General features: G+C 39.1%; 1 protein-coding gene across 2 annotated transcripts in view; it reads right to left on the bottom strand.

Annotated features, from left to right (window-relative positions):
- Positions 1–25373, bottom strand: part of FAM240B (family with sequence similarity 240 member B) — a 144792-nt gene that overhangs the window by 2632 nt on the left and 116787 nt on the right. For both annotated transcript variants that reach the window (XM_070459473.1, XM_070459472.1), the window contains exon 3: positions 7558–7703. In XM_070459473.1, coding sequence (XP_070315574.1) covers positions 7558–7700 — 143 coding nt within the window. In that variant the 5' untranslated portion in view covers positions 7701–7703. The remainder of the gene's footprint in view (positions 1–7557; positions 7704–25373) is intronic.

Here is a 25373-nt window from a genome sequence, read left to right as displayed (position 1 = left end):
AAGGGCTTTTTTTCAGAGTGATGGAATTATTCTATATTTTGACTGTGGTGATTATATGATTCTGAGCATTTGCCAGACTCATAGATCTGTACACAAAAAGAAAAGAAATGCAGACATTTAAATCAATTAAGAAGAAGAAAGTCTATAATCTAACAAGCACAGGCTATACATATATAAATATAGTTTCCTTAGAAAAAAACATCCAGCTAGTTCCTATGCATATGAAAAGATCTCAACTAATGTGATGTGAAGGTTTTTTTTTTAACATGTAAAACAAAAATTTTCTAATTTAAATACAACCAAATGTAAAAAAGCAAGTGTATTTCTTTAGGTTTACTTGATAGAAATTTCTGAAAATTGTATTTTATATTGGAAAGTATATCACTGTACAGTTAAACATGGAACTTCATAGCTTTGTTACATGAAGTAGAATAAACATCTACAGAAAGTTAAAAAAAAAAATCCAGCTAGTTCCTATGCATATGAAAAGATCTCAACCAAACTTGTAATTAATTAAATTCAGTTTAAAACAGTGAGATGCCATTTTCACCTGCTAGATTAAAAGTGATTAAAAGTTTGACAACACACAGTATGAGTGACAGTAAAATTTGGCATTCCCACGTTTGAGTGGAAGTTTAAACTAAAACAACCTCTTTGCAAGACAAGAGAGCAATAGTTGTCAATATTTTAAACATTTATCCTTTGACAAAACATCTTAATTTCTATGAACTTATCCCATAATATTATCCATGTATGAAAAACGTATGTATAACTATTCTTATTGCAACATTAACTGAAAAGTCCCAAAACGAAAAACAACTTAAACGTCCTTCAAGGTGATTGGTTAAATTGATTGTCATGTCATTACAGTAGAAGACATTAAAGAAGAACTGAAAATGTTAATATAGAAAAACTTTCAAGATAGAAAAAGTTAACAAAGGAAGTTGCAGAATAGTGAAGATTGTATAGGTCCCATTTTGCATAGAAATACAGCACACATATTTATTTGCTTATTAAAACTAAAGTTTTGGGGAGACATATATGAGAAATTGTTGATGGCTATTTTCTCTGGAGAGCATGTCAAGGAGCCTAACTGAGAAGGACACTGGTTATCCAAGGTATACACTTGGTTAGTTTCTTAAGTTGGATAAATGCTTTTATTCATTTACTAGGGCAGCCATGAAAAAATAACACAGACTGTTTGGCTTAAACAACAGACATTTATTGTCTCATAGTTTTAGAGGATGGAAGCTTGAGATGAAGGTATCAGCAGGTTTGATTTCTCCCAAGGCCTCTTTCCTTTGCATGCAGGTGGCCTTCTTAATCCATCCTCACATGGCCTTTTCTCTGTGTTTGTGCATTCTTGGTGTCCCTTTGTGTATCAAACCTCTTCTTATCAGGACAACAGTTAGATTGGACTGGGAACTACCATAAAAGGCCTCATTTTAACTCTCACCTTTTTTAAAGGCCCTATCTCCAAATACAGTCATGTTCTGAGATAGGACTGGGGGTTAGGACTTCCACATACAAATCTGCAGGGTGAGAGGCACAATTCATAACAGTGCTAAAGCAGTGCATAATTATTATGGATAAATTAGAATATATAATAAAGAATAAAAAAAACTTGGATTCAGTTTTACTCTTCAGTCTTGTAAATAATGCTAAAATGAATATGATAATATCTAATACTCTATATACTAGTCTACTTTCATTGAAGAGATTCCCAGAGGTGAATAACAAGAGGGTGTAATTTTTTTTAATTTGTTTTTATTTTTGACTGCACTGGGTCATCAGTGCTGTGCTCAGGCTTTCTCTGGTTGTGTCTAGTAGGGGCTACTGTCTAGTCTCATCGCAGTGGTCTCCCTTGTTGCAGGAGCATGGACTCTAAGGCATGCAGTCTTCTATAGTTGTAGGGTGTGGACTCAGTAGTTGTGAAAGCATGTGAAATCTTCCCAGACCAGGGATCAAACCCATGGTCCCCTGTATTGGCAGGGAGATTCTTAACCATTGGACCACCAGGGAAGTCTGAGGGTATAAATATTTTGAAAGCTCTAGGCATCTATTACCAAACTGTCTCCAGGAAAATTCTTACTTAAAAGTCTGCTCAATTATGGGCTCAAGAGAGAATGGAAAGAATTTGGAATGTTGGCCTGTTGGTTGGTGGTAGTTGTTGCTTAAGCACATTAGCAACTGAGGATTGAAAGTTGAAATATCAAGAGAATTAGGGACATGAGGGAATACTGTAAAGACATTGGTTATCATCCTCATTATGCTTCAACTTTAAATAGAATGAATGACACAAATATATAATTTTCCAGTTTGAAAGGGGAGATAAAACTTGTAGCTGATGCTTTTCCATTAGTGGGCATGTGATGGCCGGATGGCATCACCGACTGATGGGGATGAGTTTGAGTAAACTCCGGGAGTTGGTGATGGACAGGGAAGCCTGACGTGCTGCGATTCATGGGGTTGCAAAGAGTCGGACACGACTGAGCAACTGAACTGAACTGAACTGAACTGACCTTACACATGGACTTCCCTGGTAACTCAGTTGGTAAAGAATCCACCTGCAATGCAGGAGACCCCAGTTCCATTCCTGGATCAGGAAGATCCCCTGGAGAGGGTTGCCATTTCCTTATCAAAGGGATCTCCCCAACCCAAGGATTGAAACTGTGTCTCTGGAGTCTTCTGCATTGGCAGGTAGATTCTTTACCACTGTGCCACCTGCGAAGCCCCAGTATCATGTAGGTTCATCATTAATTAAAGGGGTTTTAACTTTTCCTTTGTGTGGCGAGCATGAAAATGTGTTGCTCAGAGATCCAGCTGGCCAACTGCCTGTTTTTGTAAATAAACTTTTATCAGAATATAGCCCTGCCCATTTGTTGACATACTGCCTGTGACTACTTTCACACAGTAGCAGAATTCAATAGTTGCAACACAAGAGCATATGACCCAGAAAGCTGAAAATATTAAGCATTTATTGTTTGTCTGATTTCATCAAATCATAGCTGAATTGCAATCACAGGTGGACTATAGACACAAAGGTTAGCAAATGCCAATAGAAAGATGCTATGAGAATCAGTTAGCTATATGAAATGTGTAAGAAAAAGCATTGTATGTTTTCTTATGGTTTGTAAAGATTTGTGTTACACATCTTTATATCAGTAAAATTTATAATAAACTTATGTACATATAAGTGTATATATATCAGTTCAGTTCAGTTCAGTCAGTCAGTCATGTCCAACTCTTTGTGATCCCATGGACTGCAGCACACCAGGCTTCCCTGTCCATCACCAACCCCCGGAGCTTACCCAAACTCATGTCCATTGAGTCGGTGATGCCATCCAACCATCTCATCCTCTGTCGTCCCCTTCTTCTCCTGCCTTCAATCATTCCCAGCAATAGGGTCTTTTCAAATGACTCAGCTCTTCCCATGAGGTGGCCAAAGTATTGGAGTTTCAGCTTCAGCATCAGACCTTCCAATGAATATTCAGGACTTATTTCCTTTAGGATGGACTGGTTGGATCTCCTTGTAGTCCAAGGGACTCTCAAGAGTCTTCTCCAACACCATGGTTCAAAAGCATCAATTCTTTGGCACTCACCTTTCTTTATGGTCTAACTCTCACATCCATACATGACTACTGGAAAAACCATAGCTTTGACTAGACAGACCTTTGTTGGCAAAGTAATGTCTCTGCTTTTTAATATACTGTCTAAGTTGGTCATAAATTTCCTTCCAAGGAGTAAGGTCTTTTAATTTCATGGTTGCAATCACCATCTGCAGTGATTTTGGAGCCCAGAAAAATAAACTAATGGAAATAAAAACAAAAATAAATAAATGGCACCTAATTAAACTTAAAAGCCTTTTTACTATGAAGGAAACTATAAACAAAGTGAAAAGACAGCTCTCAGAATGGGAGAAAATAATAGCAAATGAAACAACTGCCGAAGAACTAATTTCCAAAATATACAAGCAGCTCATGAAGCTCAATACTAGAAAAACAAACAAAAGCTTTGACTAGACAGACCTTTATTGGCAAAGTGATGTTTCTACTTCATAATATGCTATCTAGGTTGGTCATAACTTTTCTTCCAAGGAGCAAGTGTCTTTTAATTTCATGGCTGCAGTCACCATCTGCAGTGATTTTGGAGCCCCATAAAATAAAGTCTGTCACTGTTTCCATTGTTTCCCCATCTATTTGCCATGAAGTGATGGGACCAGATGCCATGGTCTTAGTTTTCTGAATGTTGAGTGTGGTGTGTATATATATACACATATATATATACTCCACAGAGAAGTAGTTGTTAAATATTTACCAGCACAGAATAACTTGCTTCCCATTTTTCTCTCACAGGAGCTTCCCCCAATAAATCTCACACTCATCTAACTTCATCTTGCCCTCTGCTTCTTGGAGGACCCAAATGAACACATATGGGTGAATGGCAGTATGTATATGGACCTTTTAGTCTGTAGTAAGAAAGGTCAATATGAAAAAGATAATACTTAAAAATTGGCATACAGAGTCAGACACAGTAGAAGAATAAACAGACATTAAAGCTTGAAGAGAACTTTTGTCCCTTAAGTCTAGAAATATTGACCTCACTTTTCAAATGGAGACCAAATAATACCTACTATTTATTGTTCTAGATCCATATGATTTGTGGAGGAATTGTAATTAATATCTAGGAATACAAATTCTGCTTGATTAGTATGGGTTTTGACTAGAAAGCAGGGTTTGGTGAAGGGGCTGGTGAATCTTAAACTAGAATTCTAAGAATCAGAGATCAGTTGGGCACATAATTAGTGTTTTTCTATCACGTGCTCGCTAGGCCCAAAAAAATGTGTCAGTTTGGGTCCTCCAAGAAGCATAATTGAAGGAATTACCTATGGAAAATAAAGCAGGGGCTGGGCGGTGGGGTGAGGAAGGAAGAAATGACTGGGTAGGAAGAACCCCAAACCACAGCATAGTTGACATAACTGATAAGCAGGAATCAAAACAGAGGAAGGTGAATGGTCTTGGGGTGAGGACTAATAAACACCTCTTGTTACACAAGTCAACCGGATTTAATGTATATTGACATTGTGAGTTCTGATAAATTCTGAAGAAGAATTTTGAAGGTCATACTTATTGCATTAAAACATTATTTTTTTCATATAAGTATTATACAGTTACCCAAGTATAGTTTCAGCCTGGTTATTTAGACTTAGTAAATTAGATGTAAGTTATCATCTAAATTGAGATACTTTGGAAAATAAAAGGGAGCATAATACATGATGATAACAAAATGATATACATACACCTGGACTGTCCCAACACACTAGGAGATTTGTTCATTATTCCCACAGCATGCTTGACTTCTCTCAGATTGCCTCAACAGTTATTTCAAACCCGTTTTCTACTTCTCCAGGGGACTGACACCTGCTGTTGCTTCTTTGTAGCCAGACTCAGAGAGAGTAAGAGGATTTCTAGTTCTGAGACCACCCATTTTGCCTTGTGATCTCATCTCCAGGACCTCCTCAACTCACATGTGTTCCCAGGGTAAATGGATTCTCCGCAGCTCTGGCTGCATTCCTCTCCATCAGTGAACCCATAGGCATGAGCTAATAAGCATGTCCATGGTAAAACATCTGTTTCCACTCTACCCAGATTTGGCACAAGGTCTTGCTGGTTAGCTCAACTAGGCAACAGAAGGCATTATTGGCTCTGGCATTGGTGAAAATTTTTGAGATTTTTTTTTTGTTGTTGAGATTTTTGTCTTCTACCATTTTCATTTAAAACATTTTTTGATTGCACAGTGGCTTGAATTTGCCACTTTTTTAAATGGAGGGTAAAAGTTTTTTTAAAGTGTGTGTTTGTCACTTACATATATGCATTTTGGAAAGTCATAACCCAGGGGGCTGAATAGGAACCCAAGTGTTTATTGCCATTCATTGGTCTGGTCAAGTGTATACTGGAAGATAATTATTCTAGGACAAAGTTTCAAACTGTATGGTTACACTAGCAATATATAAACAAATATTCTGACATTTGATTTTAATTTCTCTGGGTACTGAGCGGCTATTTCCCCTTAGGAGCTGAAGAAGGGTTTTAAGAAGTTAATGTTGGTGCAACACAATACATGTGAATTATATGTGTTTTTAGCTCAGCATACTCAGAAACATGGAGGCACATGCCTCATTGTCCCTCAAAACACAGATGCCATTACACTTGTGAATGAGCATCTTAGCAAACAGACAGCTTGGCTGGGCTCTTCCCATTTCAGTGATGGAGAACCCAGACAGTCCCTGAAAAGCTGAGCTTATCTGTCTGCTCCAAGGCACTGCACATGTGAGGGCAAGTGCTGGCCTTGTCAGAGCAATGTTGACACATGTGACACATGTCTTCTCACACAAATAAATGTTCCCCTCTCGGCAGACTCTTTTAGCTAAAACAAGTTCAACTGCCAGTGAAGGGAAGACCATGTTATCCTCCCCACCCCAGATCTTAATATGTGGGATCTCAAAGGTGGGATCTTTCACACTTATACACATCTGTTGATCTAACTCTGAAAGTCAGTGTAACCTTGTGTCCTGGGGACTGCAACAGAGGCAGGGTGAGGAAGAGGTTTTTTCAGTTCATTAAGATATAAATAACAGAAACTCAATTTTGTTTATACCAAAAAAAGCTTGTTCATATCTATATCACTGGTTCTCAGTCAGGGGCGACTTTGTCCTCCAGGGGACATTTGGCAATGTTGGAAGATAATTTTTGTTGTCACAATGGGGGAAAGGAATCCTACCAACATCTAATGTTTTGAGGGATACTGCTGAACTTCTTACAAAGCACAGGACAGACACTCCACTAACAAAGAATTATAAGGCCCTAAATGTCAGTAATGCTAAACGGTTGAGAAATCCTGATATAGATGGTGGCATGAGTAGATGAATAAATCATGTCTGTAATTTTCTATATTTTATGATATTTTGACATCTTAGAAAGCTTGATGGCCACAGAAAGGCTGCCCTTCCCAGGGCTAGCCCTTTCTTTTGCATGTCAACCAATCCTGAGTCTGTGGCCCCTACCACCTCCTTATATCTCTATCATACATAAGGCCATATTTCTTCTGCCCTATACCATCCCAGGGCCCGGACAAGCACAAGACAACTAGAGATCACCCATAAATCCCAAAACCCCTGGGCATTTTTCAAACTAGCCAATCCTAAGCTGTTTACTCTGCCTTGACTTGTCTTTTCCTTGGAAACACCAATAAAGGCTCTGACTTAGACTTTCCCCTTGCTTTCATCTTCTGTCACCTGGCCAAAACCTGGTGCTTCCCCTGTGGCACTGAATGGTATGCAGCGATACTCTCTCTGAAAGCTGTGAATATAATAAAACCTTCCTTCTAAGCCTTATTCTCCTTTCGATTTGTGGCTTGCACTGACCTAACAGTATCGCATCCAACATTTGCATAATTAGGACAGTAGGTAATGAAAATAATTCAGCTTCTCCATCTTCACATCTGGTATATTTCTGGGGAAATCTCCCTTGTAAAACAGTGAAAAAACAATTCACGTACTTTCTCAGGGCACTCTTTCCCTGACGATCTTCCTCCAGCTCCCGGTAACAGGTCTGTTTGCTAATTTCCTTCTCCCAGAAGCTTTTGAGCTCATGACAGGTTTCACAGCAGAAGACTTCTCGACGAATATATTGATTGTTCATCCTCTAAAAATAAAAAGGAAAACAAATTCAAGTACTTCAAATAAAGCCACTCTAATTTTGGAAAGATGAAAGATGTTTGAGTCCATACACTGCTATTTACAGATTTTGTGACCCCATGGATTATAGCCCTCCACGCTCCTCTGCCCATGGAATTATCCAGGCAAGAATACTGGAGTGGGTAGCCATTCCCTTATCCAGGGGATCTTCCAGGGATAGAACTCAGGTCTCCTGCACAGCAGGCAGATTCTTTACCATCTTGTCCATCAGGGAAGCCCTGGTTGCCTAAATATGTGGGGTTTTTTTTTTTTATTCTCCTTAAATCAGTTTTAGTATCTTACTAATTTTGTCATTAAAGTAAAAAATTTGACACTAGTTCATCTCATATTTGTGAGAGTCATGATTTTAACTTAAAAAATTATCTTTTAACAGTGATTTCCTAACTGTGTGTGTGTGTTTGTAGAATGAGATGGTATGTGCAAAGCTCTAAATGCAATGCATGGCAAATAGCAGGCACCCAACAAATGTTATGCTCTTTCCGTTCTTCCTCACAGAATGAAAATAACATCTACCATTTATAGATATCAAAGGAACATTTCATGCAAAGATGGTCACAATAAAGCACAGAATGGTAAGGACCTAACAGAAGCAGGAGAGATTAAGAAGAGGTGGCACGAATACACAGAAGAACTATACAAAAAAAGTTCTTAATGACCCAGATAACCACCATGGTGTGATCACTCACCTAGAGCCAGACATTCTGGGATGTGAAATCAAGTGGGCTTTAGGAAGCATTACCATGAACAAAGCTGGTAAAAGTGATGGAATTCCAGCTGAGCTATTTCAAATCCTAAAAGATGATGCTGTTAAAGTGCTGCACTCAATATGCCACAAATTTGGAAAACTCAGCAGTGGCCACAAGACTGGAAAAAGTCAGTTTTCATTCCAATCCCAAAGAAGGACAATACCAAATAATGTTCAAATTACCATACAATTGCACTCATTTCACATACAATAACAAGGTAGTGCTCAAAATTCTCCAAGATAGATTTCAACAGTACATGAACTGAGAAATTTCAGTTCAAGCTGGATTTAGAAAAGACAAGGGAACCCAGAGATCAAATTGCCAACATCTGTTGGATCATAGAAAAAGCAAGAAAATTTCAGGAAAACACCTACTTCCACTTCATTGACTATGCTGAAGCCTTTGACTGTGTGGATCAAAACAAACTGTGAAAAATTCTAAAGGAGATAGGAATACCAGACCACCTTATCTGCCTCCTGTGAAACCTGTATGCAGGTCCAGAAGCAACTGTTAGAACCGGACATGGAACAACAGACTGGTTCAAAATTGGGAAAGGAGTACATCAAGGCATATATTGTCACCCTGCTTATTTAACTTATATGCAGAGTACATCATGTGAAATGCTGGGCTGGATGAAGCACAGGCTGAAATCAAGATTGCTGGGAGAAATATTAATAACCTCAGATATGCAGATGATACCACCCCTATGGCAGAAATTGAAGAGAAACTAAAGAGCTTACTCCTTGGAAGGAAAGTTATGACCAACCTAAATAGCATATTGAAAAGCAGAGACATTACTTTGCCAACAAAGGTCCATCTAGTCAAGGCTATGGTTTTTCCAGTGGTCATATATGGATGGGAGAGCTGGACTGTGAAGAAAGCTGAGCGCCGAAAAATTGATGCTTTTGAACCATGGTGTTGGAGAAGACTCTTGAGAGTCCCTTGGACTGCAAGAAGATCCAATCAGTCCATCCTAAAGGAGATCAGTCCTGGGTGTTCATTGGAAGGACTGATGCTAACACTGAAACTCCAATACTTTGGCCACCTGATGCAAAGAGCTGACTCATTGGAAAAGACTCTGATGCTGGGAGGGATTGAAGGCAGGAGGAGAAGGGGATGATAGAAGATGAGATGGCTGGATGGCATCACCGACTCAATGAACATGAGTTTGAGTAAACTCCAGGAGTTGGTGATAGACAGGGAGGCCTGGCATGCTGCGATTCATGGAGTCACAAAGAGTCAGACACAACTGAGCAACTCAACTGAACTGAAAGAGCCTCTTGATGAAGGTGAAAGAGGAGAGTGAAAAAGCTGGTTTAAAACTCAACATTTAAAAAACTAAGATCATGGCATCTGGTCCCATCACTTCATGGCAAAGAGATGGGAAAACAATGGAAACAGTGACAGACTTTATTTTCTTGGGCTCTAAAATCACTGCAGATGGTGACTGCAGCCATGAAATTAAAAGATGCTTTCTCCTTGGAAGAAAAACTATGACCAACCTAGACAGCAGAGACATTAATTTAAAATATTAAAAATTGGATATTAAAGATATTAAAAAGCAGAGACATTACTTTGCCAACAAAGGTCCATATAGTCAAATTTATGGTTTTTCCAGCAGTCATGTATGGATGTGAGAGTAGAACCATAAAGAAGGCTGAGTGCCAAAGAATTGATACTTTTGAACTGTGGTGCTGGAGAAGACTCTTGAGAGCCTCTTGGACTGCAAGGAGATCAAACCAGTCAATCCTAAAGGAAATCAACCCTGAATATTCATTGGAAGGACTGATGCTGAAGCTGAAGCTTCAGCACTTTGGCCAACTGATGCAACGAGCCAACTCATTTAGAAAAGACCGTGATACTGGGAAAGATTGAAGGTGGGAGGAGAAGGGGACAACAGAGGACGAGATGGTGGATGGCATCACCGACTCAGTGGACATGAGTTTGAGCAAGATCTGGGAGATGGTGAAAGACAGGGAAGCCTGGCATGCTGCAGTCCATGGGGTCGCAAAGAGTCGGACAGGACTGAGCTACTGAACAACTACCATTTATTGAGCAATAGTATATAACAGGCATTTCTTACACATTGTTCCATTTGATCCTCACAACAGTTCAGACAGAGGGATGTATAAATGTCTTAAACTCTCTCAGTTTCTTCATCTGAACCATGAGTTCTTTCGGAATTCATGGTTCAGATGAAGAAACTGAGAGACAGAATTTGCCTATAGCCTCATAACTGAACATGAAAGAGCAGAAATTTAGATGTTGGTCTGTCCATCTTAAAAGTGCATGCCCTCTATTTCTATTAATCCTCGTCACAAGAAATGGTGACTATTTTGGAATTGAACATATCCAGAGCAAGTTCATGTAGCATGTGTGTGTATGTCCCATGAAAGTATACATGTTTAATACTAAAAATCATTTACTTTTTACCTAAACATTGCTCAGTCTTCAGATCTTAGTGGCTCTCGGGGGCAAGTAGATGCAAAGACTGTAAAACAAATCCTTTTCTACTTACTGGTGAGTGCCTACTCACCGAAAAGCTTTGTCTCCGGCTGGAGATTAGAAAGGACCTTGACCTTCACTCCCTCACTACAGAGTGCCAGTGATCCCATGCAAGCTGAAATGCCTAGGTGGGCAACCCAGAGGATTGAGAGTGAGAGAACTTTAGAAAAGGTTTCAGGGAATAAGTAATCCATTTATTATTTTGCATTTATAATATAGAATAATTATAATTCTATAATACAGACATAGAATTATAATATTTTATATTATAGAATATGCAATTTATTAATATAACATAATATTTATAATACAGAGTAATTCAGAACATTTTATTTATATTTATAATAATAGACTGACACCTGTACCAGTCAGAGGCTCCCCTGGTGGCTCAGAGCGTAAAGAATCTGCCTGCAATGCAGCAGACCCAGGTTTGATCCCTGGGTCAGGAAGATCCCCTGGAGAAGAAAATGGCAACCCACTCCAGTATTCTTACCTGGAGAATCCCATGGATGGAGGAGCCTGGTGGGCTACAGTCCAAGGGGTTGCACAGAGTCGGACATGACTGAGTGACTAACACTCTCTGTACCAGAGAGTTGGCAAGACCTTCCCACTTAGAGGGATGTATAAATGTCTTAAAGTAGAAAGAAGCTTGATTTTTCTGGAACTGAAGGCAGCTTTAAGTATTCCATGAAGATTTTTTCCAAATCCACTCCTATTTTTTTTCCTAGACCCATCTTCTAGTCATCTGGTCATTTCTGTAATCACAAATGACTCAGACAAAACTGTCAGGAGCATGAGGGAAGGTGCTATACTCTAGATTCTCTCTGAGCCTGAGTCTTAAGAGTAGAGCAGGGCCCATTCTGCAGCCTGATGGGAGCATGTTCTGTTTTATAAGGGTGTATTTCCCATTTGTTTTCTGTCCTTGGCTATAGGATTCAATGCACATATTCCTGATAAATTCCTGGTCACTTGACATTAAAAGAGTTGTTAATAAAAGTATATATCAGATTTTAACAAGTATATATCATATCAAATTTACATTTATAGAATTAGAGTATAGAATGTGTGCGATTAGGTTTTCTATGATTTTAGTTCAAGTTGTCTAAGGCCTCTCACTCTCTTGATGTGATCTCTGCCTCTGTAAATACTAGATAATAAAATACTACTTGCTTTCATCCAGGAGGAAAGTGTTAATACAGACTTGCAACTAAAGTAGACAAAAAGTAATGCAAGATTTATTCACACATTCTTTTATTACAAAATGTCCCTAAAAATTTCAAGTTTATATTAGGTATCTGGTATTCAGAAAAAGGATAGTTTGTTCATTAACTTCTTTTCTTGATATTTAGAATATTTTTTTATAAAGAGATTTTCATTTTTAAAAAAGAGGCCTATGCAGGAACATAGACTGCTCACATCATCATGTCATTTCACATTCATTCCATTCATAAAAACAGGTGCAATTTGGATATGGAAGGAGGATTTTATTTCAAAAATCATTTCAGTTGTGTAGTTAAGAATTGGGTTAGGTTAAGAGAAACAGCTGAAAGTAGGGTGATATCTACACATCCAAGGAATAAATTAAATCAGGGTGAGCCTTTGGGAATTCAAGCAGCAGGCTCTGAAGAATCTGATGCATGCTAGCACTGCTTCCTGTTCCCTTTGTGTCAGAAGGCACTTCTGAGGCTGTGACATTTGGGAGGACTTGAACAAGGATCAAACTCAGATATTCTCAGGGGTCAAGCCAGGCTCCCTCTACTCCTAGGGGAGTAAAGCCACTAGACTTGAGCAACAGCGAGCAGGGAAGACATGGTTATTTGCAGAGTACATGCTCTGCTTCAAGAAATCACATTTAAGATGGAGGTGAACACTGTGCTTGCTGAAGAAAAGAGGATTTTCAACTGCGTGCCGCCTGACGGCTCCCTAATTGCTTCTCTTAAGGGATGTGTTCTCTATCTAAGACTTTAGCTTTACATCTTTCTTCCTTTTCTCAAAGCCCCCTCCACAGCCCCTCTCTGCAAGGCATCTTGTACTATTTCACTTTGTCTCCCTTCTTCCTGCCAGTATCTCTGAGCAGCCACTTTCTTGCCTCCAAACCTGAATGTGCAAACACTGTCTTCATCGGCCAGAGTGGCTCTTGCTGTCATCCCAGCAGCAAGGGGGTTGAAACTTCCCACCAACCCTCACCTCACTTACTAGAAAAACAGGTACAGTGGCCTACCAAACACAAATTCGCTTCTGGCCCCATTCACCACACCTAGAGGATGGCCAAGGAGCTAAGAACTGTTGTTACTGCTGTGACTTTGGGCAATAACTCCTTCAGCTGCTCTGGGCCGCAGTTTCATTATCCATAAACTAGAGATTAGATATGGTAATGTAGAGGAAATCACTAATACACTGTCATTCATTCCCCAAATGTTCATCTACCAGCACAACACATGCCTGCCCTCAGGGAGCTCACAGTCTATTGCCCTATCCCTGGTAAAAGATCAAAAAATGTAATGATTTTGAACCATCACCTAAATTAGCTTTTATCATCTTCACTTTAGAGATTCCCAGGTGGCACTGTGGTAAAGAATCCTCTTGCCAATGCAGGAGACGCAAGTTCAATCCCTGGGTCAGGAAGAACCCCTGGAGTAGGAAATGGCAACCCACTCCAGTATTCTTGCCTGGGAAACTCCATGGACAGAGAAGTTCTGGTGGGCTACAGTCCATGGGGTTGCAAAGAGTTGGGCACGGCTGAGCGACTGAGCACCTCTTTATAAATGGTATTAGGTGTTTTACTCTTTCTTGGCTCAGATGTATTTAAGGTTTATTTACCTCTGTTGATGAGCTGTCAGAACTGGAAAGCCTTACTTAAGGGATAAGATGCTTCCGTTTTGTCCAAGGCCCATAGCTGGACAATGTACAGAGAACACTTTAGCAAAAGTTCTTGGTTATGTTTCACCTTCACATCATGTAGGATACTATATTTGGGGATCCTTGGGGTCAGATTTTATAATCCATTCACTAAATAATGTCCAATGTGTTTAAGAAGTGATTGTCTTACTAAAGTTGACAGTTGCTACTCTGCCAAAGTTTGTACTCAATCCTCCCGTGTTACTTCATAATCTGCTTGTTTTGCTAGAAACTGCTGGAAAATGTGAACTTCAGCATTTAGGATCATGATGGCATGTAAGAATTTACATTCAAGGAAATACATTTTGTTTTAGATGAGCTATGCCACCTGTACTCCTTTATTTTTACTTGTTTTACATCTAGTGCATCATATACTGTGCTATAAGCAGCACGGCAGTAGCTCTTCTCATTTTTAGCCTCAAGAAACAGAATTAACAGCAGCTTTACAAAAACATTTTTTAGGAAAATATCAAAATGAGGCAGGGGACAGAAGATGAAAGGTGTCCAGCTTTCCCTAGGAATGCTAATGGGAAACCTAAGCACTGATAGTTACTTTCTCTGCATCCTCACATGTCTCATCAACTATGTCTGTAGAGCTGCCCCTGTCGGGGCTCCAATGAGACTGAAAAGGCATTACTTTCCTAAGTTGTTCTCTGAGTGGAGTCAGGAAGAAGGGAAAACCACTGTAATCTACTATGGGACAGATCAGTGTTGCTTAAATAGTCACAGGGATAAAAAATGCTAAGGAATGTCCAGACACATAAACTCATCAGGTAGCTGAAAACTCCTGAGTCATTTTTAAAGATCTTTGAGATTAAGATCTTATCTTTCACTGAGAAAATTTTCAAACTCAGTAGTTTCCATTATGTTCTTGTGAAATTGATTTTTTTTTTTTAGCAAACCCAAGTTTAGATCTTTACCCTCATCCCTTTTATATTTCATTCCACGGTGTATGCAGATTAGAGAGGAACAGACCCTTTAGATGAATCTATGTGTGTGCTCTTAAAGTCTTTTTAAATTCCCAGTGGGCTTCCTTGGTGGCTCAGTGGTAAAGAATCTGCCTGCTAACTCAGGAGACATGGGTTTGATCCCTGTATTGGGAAGATTCACTGGATAAGAAAATGGCAACTCATTTCAATATTCTTGCCTGGGAAATCCCAAGGACAGAGGAGCCTGGCATGCTACATACAGTCTATGGGGTCACAAAACACTCAGACAGGACCTAGCAATGAAACAACAATCCTGAGATTCTCTAAGAATATAAGACAATTACTTTTTCTTGACATCTAGATAGATATGTTTTCCCCCAACCCCAATGGCTCGAAAATCAGGAGCAGCAAATTTAAATAGCTATCATGGCCATGTGCCGTGGTCAGTAGCATCTGACTCTGTGACCCCATGGACTGTAGCCCCCAGGTTCCTCTGCCTATAGGAGGGGTTGCTATTTCCTCCTCCAGGGGATCTTCTTGACCCAGGGATCGAACTCTCATCTCCCACATTGCAGGCAGATTCTTTACCCACTGAGCTATCTGGAAACGTTCACAAAAATGAGTTATTTTTTTCATAAGAAATTCTTAGGAATAAGTGATTCCCAACCTTTAAAAATATATATCAGGTTTACTGTATTTATTTTTTCATTTTCCAAGTGTTGACAAAAACATGGATAAAGAGAAATAATTCTCCTCTTTAAGATAAACAATAGAGTAAAATGCATTGGCATTGGAAACTGAAAAGCAAGAGAGTTCCAGAAAGACATCTACTTATGCTTTATTGACTATGCCAAAGCCTTTGACTGTGTGGATCACAACAAACTCTGGAAAATTCTTCAAGAGATGGGAATACCAGACCACCTGACCTGCCTCTTGAGAAATCTGTGTGCAGGTCAGGAAGCAACAGTTAGAACTGGACATGGAACAACAGACTGGTTCCAAATAGGGAAAGGAGTATACCAAGGCTGTATATTTTCACCCTGCTCATTTAACTTATATGCAGAGTACATCATGAGAAATGCTGGGCTGAAGGAAGCACAAGCTGGAATCAAGATTGCTGGGAGAAATATCAATAACCTCAGATATGCAGATGACACCACCCTTATGGTAGAAAGTGAAGAACTAAAGAGTCTCTTGATGCAAGTGAAACGGAGAGTGAAAAAGTTGGCTTAAAACTCAGTGTTCAGAAAGCTAAGATCATGGCATCCAGTCCCATCACTTCACAGCAAATAGATGGGGAAACAGTGGAAACAGTGGATGACTTTATTGTTTTGGGCTCCAAAATCACTGCAAATTGTGACTGCAGTCATGAAATTAAAAGACACTTGCTCCTTGGAAAAAAAGTTATGACCAACCTAGACAGCATATTAAAAAGCAGAGACAACTTTACCAATAAAGGTCCATCCAGTCAAAGCTATGGTTTTTCCAGTAGTCATGTATGGATGTGAGAGTTGGACTACAAAGAAAGCTGAGTGCCGAAGAATTGATGCCTTTGAACTGTGATGTTGGAGAAGACCCTTGAGAGTCCCTTGGACTGCAAGGAGATCCAACCAGTCCATCCTAAAGGAGATCAGTCCTGGATGTTCATTGGAAGGACTGATGCTGAAGCTGAAATTCCAATACTTTGGCCACTTGATGCAAAGAGCTGACTCATTTGAAAAGACCCTGATGCTGGGAAAGATTGAAGGCAGGAGAAGGGGACAACAGAGGATGAGATGGTTGGTGGGCATCACTGGCTCAATGGAGTTGGTGATGGACAGGGAGGCCTGGCGTGCTGCTGTCATGGGGCCGCAAAGAGTCAGACACAGCTGAGCAACTCAACTGAACTGATGATATTTGGGTCTTAAGAAAAGGCATAGGTGAAATAAAAAACTGCCTGGCACGGTACAAGTGAATTCTGAGATAGCTAAAGATTTTAAGAGAAGACTAATAAGAAAATAACACTTGTATTGAATGTGCTCATAAAAATTCAGTCCTCTTGTTTCCTCTGGGACTTTTCTGAATTAGTTGGAATGACAGTAAGTCATGTAGGAGGAATACCAATAATTATTAGGCAAGTAGTTAATTAAATAAAGAAGTGGCCTTGAGTCCATGTAACCCTGGGAAATTTCTACAACCGTTCTAAAGCTTGAAGTTCTCATACCAAAAAAGATTGTTCTGAGAATTAAATGAGATTAGATCTAAAACACTTAACATAATAACTGGCTCATGGGAAAATATCCTTATCATTTTCATCTATATTCAGATTATGCATCTGCATCAAGTACAGTACCAAATGTTGTCTCATTTAACACTCAATATTGTGGTAGGTTTTATTATTTCTGTATTTGTGGATAAGAAAGTAAGTCTGAGAAGCTTAGTGACTTACCCTGAGCCACAGAGTTAACAAGGGGGAAAGTCTTGAATCTACCCTGACCTGTGGATTTCACAGTCCCTGGTCTGTTCACTCATCAGATATTGACATCACACAGAAGTAGCAGCAGGTGATGAATGAGTTGCAGTTGCTAATGAGATCTGGAAAATTATCTCATTTAATTATATAAATAGCCCTAGGAAGTAGATCTTATTGCCTGTTATCAGGCAAAAAAACAGGTTTAGAAGGTTTAAATTTTTGTTCAAATCACAGAACCAGTAAACACTGACGCTGAGCATTGAACCTATGCTGTCTGATTCCAAAAGTCCTGTCATCACCTCCCGCAATTTGAACCACTTTTCTCACTCATTTAGGGAAAATTCACCTACCCTAGAAAAAATAAAGACTGCTTAGTTTCTGTCATCAGAGAATATAATTATTCTCTGCGGGGGCATTGGTTAGACTCACTGAGGTCCAAACTATGCTCTCAATCCTGAGAATCTCTGTGTCTCTGTGGGCTTAGACTGGGAGGCTTGGTAACTAGATCAGAACTATTCTTATAACATTTCACAATCTTGACTTTTTTTTTTCCAAATAAGATGTTAAAAACTAAAAATTACTGTTCTCTTCTTTCAAGAGAAAAATTGCCACTGGGGTCGCAAAGAGTCGGACGCGACTGAGCGACTTTCACTCACTCATTCACTCACCTTGCTTCTCTCACATTTACCGCTCTGCCTTGCCAACTTTGTATGCAGAGCATTGACACCTGGTAAATAAGCCTTGGACACATGTTACCTGTTAAAATCCCTGCTACTGAGCATTTTGTAATGCCAAAAAGTAAGAAAAGTCTTTTAAAAAGTGAAGGGAATTGAAAAAAGATGGGAGACCAACTTGAAAGAGCGCCCAATATCCAAAACAGGGAACAATTTGAGCAATAAAATAAATAACATGATATTGGTGATAACCCAAAGGATGAATCTCATATAAATTAGTGAAATAAATAAATGGGATAGAAGGGAAAGTCATCCCTTTTAGAAGAATTCCAATGAATAAATGTAGAAGGAATGAGGGGAATTGAAATATCACCATAAGAATACCACATAGCTGCCTCAGGTAGAATCCTTTGATGAGTGATAAAATTAGTGGAGGAAACTTTAAGTAGAAACAGGGTATTTGTGTAGCCTCAAAAAAAAACCTCTCCAAAAATTTAGCAATTATTGTGGTAATTTTAACTTATGACCATAAATTGTTGATTACTCACCCCCAACCTGAGAATGAAGCTGAATGTCTCTGCCCTTGAGTTTTGGGTGACTTGGTGACTGAGGAGAAAATAGTAAATTTGCAGTAGAGAAATAAATAGCACCCTTAACCATATGAACAAGGTTCACATCCCTAGTAATAAGCAGTGTTGATATCGCATGTCCTCTTATATAAGACAGAGGGGCACATCATCTCTGTGGTATACTTTCCTTAACTCCAGAAAGTTCTGCCTGTCTAGTCACAAGAAAATTGCAGACAAATCAAATTCAGGAACACTCTACAAAATACCTGACCACCACCCATTAAAAATGTTAAGGTCACAAAAGACAAGGAAAGACTGAAAAACTGTCACAGGCTGGAGGAAACTAAGGATATATATTTACACATACACACATATATATACATATATCTCATCTAAATTACATAAATACAATGTAGTATTTTGGATTGGATCTTGAAACAGGAAAAAAAAATTAGTGGAAAAATTGGAGGAATCAGAACAAAATCTGCAGTTAGTTTTATTGTACCAATTTTTATTATATAGTTTTGGTAAATGTACCTGATTATGTAAGATGTTAATATTAGAGAAAACTGGGTGACAGATTCACAACTTTGTCTAAATCTAAAATGGTTTCAAAATAAAAATCTTAAAAAGGGCTTTATTAAGCAGATGCATTTTTCTGACACTATATTGACAGTTGTGAATTATGGGTCATTCTCTCTCAGAGGAGCATTTTCAACCAGAATTAACCCCTTCAAGAGCACAGCCTAACCTGAGTCATGGAAAGAACCCTGAACTATGAATTAGGACATCTCTACATTCCATTTGGGCAAGTTACTTGAACCAAGTCTGTTTTTTTTACATCTGTAAAATGGAACAATATATACTTTTCACAAGATTAGTACGTTTTCCATTGAAAAAATTGCTGTGATAAGCATTCAGCACCTGACTACAGAAGTGCTTAATAAAATCCTGGGTTGTCTATTTATATTTGTAATACTGATTGTGAATGAGGGAAAAGACCCTGATGCTGGGAAAAATTGAAGGCAAAAGGAGAACAGGGCAGTAGAGGGAGAGATGGTTAGATAGCATCACTGACTCAACAGACATGGATTTGAGCAAACTCTGGGAGATAGTGGAGGACAGAGGAGCCTGGCATGCTGCAGTCCATAGGGTTTACAAAGAGTTGGATGTAAATTAATGACTAAACAACAACAACCGCAAGTGCTGATTGCCTACAAATCAAGGGCTACAGACTCAGAAGCCTGCAGGTCCAGGCTTGTTTAGACAGCTCTGTAACAAATTCTAGAATATATGGCCCATTTAAATGAGATACTGTCACTTAGCTCTAACTGACTTTTGCCAGCAGTGCTTGGTCCCAGTGCTGCCAAAAGTTTTTCAAGTGAAGCTAAAAATTCTGTTTTAAAAATATGTAATCTCCTTATTTTAAAATGTTGATAGTGAATTTAAGACATTTTAAGCATTGTGTAAATATCAGAAAATGTCTGTTGGCCAGATTTGGCTCTTTGGTCACCAGTTTTTGAGTCCTACATGGTCTAATGAGGAAAACCATGGAGTTCTCCACGGGCTATGTAGCTATGCCTTAGAGCATTAGTCACTCAGCCCTATCTGACTCTGCAACCCCATGGACTGTAGACCCCAGGCACCTCTGTCCGCAAAATTCTCAAGGCAGGAACACTGGAGTAGCTTGCCGTTCCATTCTCCAGGGAGAAATATACACTCAGCACGTGTAGAGTTAAAATTAAAAACTGCAAAGCTAAAGCAAAACAGTTTGGCCTCCACCTTTCTGATCATCACTAACCACTGTAGGATTACATTGGCCACATCTAGGCTGCTGCTCAGAGAAGGCAATGGCAGCCCACTCCAGCACCCTTGCCTGGAAAATCCCACCGACGGAGGAGCCTGGTGGGCTGCAGTCCATGGGGTCGCAAAGAGTCGGACACGACTGAGCGACTTCACTTTCACTTTTCACTTTTATACATTGGAGAAGGAAATGGCAGCCCAGCCCAGCGTTCTTGCCTGGAGAATCCCAGGGACGGTGGAACCTGGTGGGCTGCCGTCTATGGGGTCGCACAGAGTCGGACACGCCTGAAGCAACTTAGCAGCAGCAGCAGGTTTGATGCCTAGCCATCTAATTGGGGTTGAAAGGGAACTGGGGGGTGATAAAGCCCATCCTGCCCATCACAGAGAAACTCTGGGTCTACATTTGCCCAACTCCACTGAAGCACAAAGAACCTCTGTGCCTGGCTGAGTTGGGACCAAGAGCCAGGTCCCAACTCCATTCCCATGTCCCATTAACTGTACTCTGAACACTGTAGGCCAAGTACCTTGCTTAATACAGCACCCTTCACTCAGGGCATCATAAACTTACCTGTCCAATGGGCAAAACGCCTGTGATTTCCTCATGATGACGTCACTCATCTGGTAAATTCTTCAACAAATTTTGAGTTAAAAGTGATAGCTCCTCTAGCAAATTTTGTATTCTTTGAAAAAGCTTTAAAGGTAAGTGGTAGGATAACCAAAATACAAAATCTGACTAAAATATTTTTCTCCCCCCACCCTGCCAACCCCACCCCAGCAAATTCTAGCCCATTGGCTATTTGACTGTCACTAATCAACGTTACATTTTTCTGAACAGAAAATGAACTGTGCATCTTCTTTAAAACAGTGGGCATTAGCCAGAGTCTGATTTCCTAATATCTTTGTGTGTCCAGAAACATTTCTTTTCTTTTAGAAAATGGAATATCTGGAACAAACCTCCTTAATCATCTTTATTGTTCTCTTGAGGGAGAATAAAAATCATGATGGTTGTTAACTCACATTTTTGCACCATAGATGATGGTTTCTAAATAAGCTGGATCATTGTGATTAGTAAAACATAATTCATTGGAAAATCAAGAGATGTAAGAGAGGCAGCTGTGTCTAAACAGAAAAAGCCAGGAAGACTGGAGTGTGAGGAGGAAACAGTGAGCAGGGATGGCAAGGAGAATAAACACAGTTGGTACACTTAGTGGTGATCGAGTCCGACTCTTTGCGACCCTGTGTACTGTAGCCTACCAGGCTCCTCCGTCCATGGGATTCTCCAGGCAAGAGAACCGGAGTGGGTTTCTGTTTCCTTCTCCAGGGGATCTTCCCGACCCAGGGATCGAACCCAGGTCGCCCACATTGCAGGCAGACGCTTTAACCTCTGAGCCACCAGGGAAGCCCATTGACGGGGATAAGACACTTGAAACCAAAATTTGGAGACTTACGGAAGCATTGGCTCTCCTTTTTCTCTCTGAGTATTGTATGTCCGTTTAAAATTTTTTTTCCCTTTTTTGTGACCATCCATATATTTGGGGATACGTATGAAAAGTATTGCATGCCATAATTTAGTCAATCTTTCTTGTCAGAAAATCCTCCAAATAATTTGATCAACAAGTTTTGAAATTTTACAGTATTAGCAAAGATCCTCCTTGAAGACTATGAAAATATGGTAGTACACAGCAAACCATTTCAAAAAGTACTGAAAGGATATAATACCCAAAGTCTTCTCTTTCCTTGCTGCTGCCAGATATATATACTTTTCAAAGATATCCACTGTATAATGTCTTATGTATATTTCCATTTTTATGAAACCAGATGTGTGCCTGTTTTTTCACAGGTAGAACTATATTAAATACACTCTAAAAAATATTTCCTTTCCAGCCTGTATTGTTTTTATGGTCAGCATTTTTAATGGATTTGCTATCATTTACTTAAGCATGCTTACATGGATGGGCATTAAGTTAATTCCTATTCGGATCTATTACAAAAAATTATAGAGTGAATTATTCATTTTGTTCACAAGTTTATATGGAGCATAAACTGCTAGAAGTATAATTACAGGTCAAAGGCTATGTATCATTAAACACTGGAAGTATAATTCCATATGGCTCTGCAGTTATGTGAGTGTTGGAATGTTTATAGACTTAGAAAAAGCCAGTATGTATTTCAATTCAATTGTGTTCAAACATAAAAAGAACTCATCATTTAAACAAACATAAATTTTAACAAGTTTCATTGCATTCTTGTGCTAATCAGAAAGATACATATTTTGAGATAATTTTTTAAAATGTTCAGAGTTTTCACAGTACGTAGATAATCTAAATGGCCAATTATTGCTTTCTATTTCTCCTATTTTCTTTTGGTGATATGTGGTCTCTAGTTATCCCAACTGTATTATGATTAACATATTCATTTCTTAAATACATATTTAAATGGTTTTTATTTGTGAGTTTCATTCACTTTGCTTACAGAATTTCTTTTTAGATTTTGGCAAGGACACTTCACTTCAGTCACCTCATCTGTGAATTGAGCTATTTGGTTTAGACTTTCACCAAGCTTCCCTTCTAGCTCTAATAGTCAGGGAAATTCATTAGTATCAAGTTCAAGGGAATAATCTGTACTTTCAGCATTATAGGAGCTTTGTATTTCAGTTTATATCTTCCAAATGAGGATATCTGTTTGCTTTGCACATATGTGAAGGGCAAATATCAATGATGAGACAAAAAGGCACTGTAGCAAAAGGAGACTATTCTTTGCCAAATGAGCAGTTCTGTTCCTCTGCATCTCCACAGCAAAGTACTTTTTACTAAAGTTTATATCTATTAAAATAATTAGTTTTATTTGCAGCAACTCATTACTAATTTGGAAAAGTCACAGTTCCTTTGGAAACTGGTAATTGGCTAAATAACTTATACTGAAAGAGTACTAGAAGTTCCTTTAAATAAATATCAATTTAATCAAATAACATTTATTGAACTTTGATTTTGTTTGAGGCTCAAGCACTTATGTCATCTAATGAGGGGCAAGGCAATGATGAATTATATAAACTGAAACAAAAAAACTTCTACAGTTTAATTTCCCAAGTTCCAAGTAATTCAGTCAAGTGAAAAACCCAACTAAAGATTAATTCTCCTGACCTTCAGCTTTCTGAGAAGGCTCCATGCCTCTGGCACTCACAATCAATGTTTCATTGGGACTAAGTTATCCATTAATCAACATGAGATGTATTCTGTATTTTATTTAATCTTAAGAAAGCCTTGCTCAGTGAGATAAAAAGCTAATTTCTGCCTTCTCACACTCTTTAACTTGAAATTCATGCATAACTGACATGTAGAAATCAGAGACAGAAAAACTCTGTTGGCCTAAGTCTATTTCCAAACTGGTGCAGAAGGGGGTGAAAAAAAATGAGTCCAAGTGGCCAAAAAAGAACACATGTATAAGAATTGGGACTCAACTCCCAGCTCCAGAGGTAAGCTGTTCCCACACCTGACAACACAGAGCTGAACAGACTGTACCTTAAAGATGAATTTGCAGGTGAACTGATATCCTGCCGGGTTACAACAGAGGGCAAGTCTCCCGGTCCCACTCCTGGATCCTTAGCTCTGATTTGTGAAGGCCTCAGGTGCTGCCTTGAAATCTCATTGTTACAGCCCTTTATATATGAGGAGTTATACAGAAACCCCTCAGTTTTTCAAGGTCATCAGAACCAAATTAGTAGCAGAATCAGACAGTATCTTTCCAGGGACATTGTAGCCTTCCCTAGTGGTGAGAGATGGTTCTAAACAAATTCCATCTCCTACTACCCCACCCACCCCAGGGCAGGGGAGCTTCTGTTTTGGCAGATCCCACAAGTGCCATGACTTGGCCTGAACCAAACAAGATGATTTAGAACATGAACTGGATTATTCATGTGCCCTGTTTCTCTGAGACTAGTAAAAAGCCATCCACTGCCACTCAACGTGCAAAGGGGACAGGAATGGTGGGACAAGTCACTACTGGGTGTAACATTACAGGAAGACTTAGAGAGGCATCTTGCTCTTTGGAGCCATTAATCCTTGAATGGAATCTGGTGATGACATATCACGGTCTGCTCAGTTCTCTACCAGTTGAAACAGGAACTGACCCTTGCTGAGTGTTTTCCAATAAAATGCATCCAAGTGAGATGACTTCTCATTTTAGAGTGGCTCTTATCCCATTTTGGAGGAGCACATTTTGTCCTTAGGGAAAAACATTCAGAATACTCACTCATCTGATAACAAAAATAGCTCTGGTTTTCAGCAAATCCTTCTACTATGCTATTAATTGCATGCCCATTCATTCAGTGGGTTATAATTGTTCAACTTACATTACATGTGACAAGCTTATCTGATATTGATGTTTAAATTTTATCTTATTGATGTATAATATTTAATTTTGAGTCTATGAAAGCACTTTCATTTCAGACACTTATTTGTGTCTGACTCTTTGGGACCCCATGAACTGTAGCACGCCAGGCTTCTCTGTCCATCACCAACTCCCAGAGCTTGTTCAAACTCATGTCCATCAAGTCAGTGATGCCATCCAACCATCTCATCCTCTGTCGTCCCCTTCTTCTCTTGCCTTTAATCTTCCCCAGCATTGGGATCTTTTCCAATGAGTCAGTTCTTCGCATTAGGTGGCCAAAGTACTAGAGCTTCAGCTTCAGCATCAGTTCTTCCAGTGAATATTCAGGACTGATTTCCAGGATTGACTGGCTTGATCTCCTTGCTGTCCAAGGACTCTCAAGAGTCTTCTCCAACACCACAGTTCAAAAGTATGAATGAAAATAATTTAAAAAGTCTATTTACTTTAAACTGAATGCCTACTTTAATAATGGAACCAAATTTTACAGGATAAAAATGTTTTCATAGGGAAAGAGAGGAATTCATCCTGAAACCATGTTGTAGGTTACCACCAGTACAAGAACAACAATTTAAAGTAAAAAAAATCCAGCAAAAATGTTTCCAATGAGCACATTGAAACTGCAGGAAAAAATACAGTGAAGTTGAATAAATAGCAG

This window comes from Odocoileus virginianus, chromosome 31, assembly GCF_023699985.2.
Source record: "Odocoileus virginianus isolate 20LAN1187 ecotype Illinois chromosome 31, Ovbor_1.2, whole genome shotgun sequence".
Classification (NCBI taxonomy): domain Eukaryota; kingdom Metazoa; phylum Chordata; class Mammalia; order Artiodactyla; family Cervidae; genus Odocoileus; species Odocoileus virginianus.
Note: the sequence above shows the minus strand (reverse complement) of the source record. Positions and strands in the feature narration are given on the sequence as shown.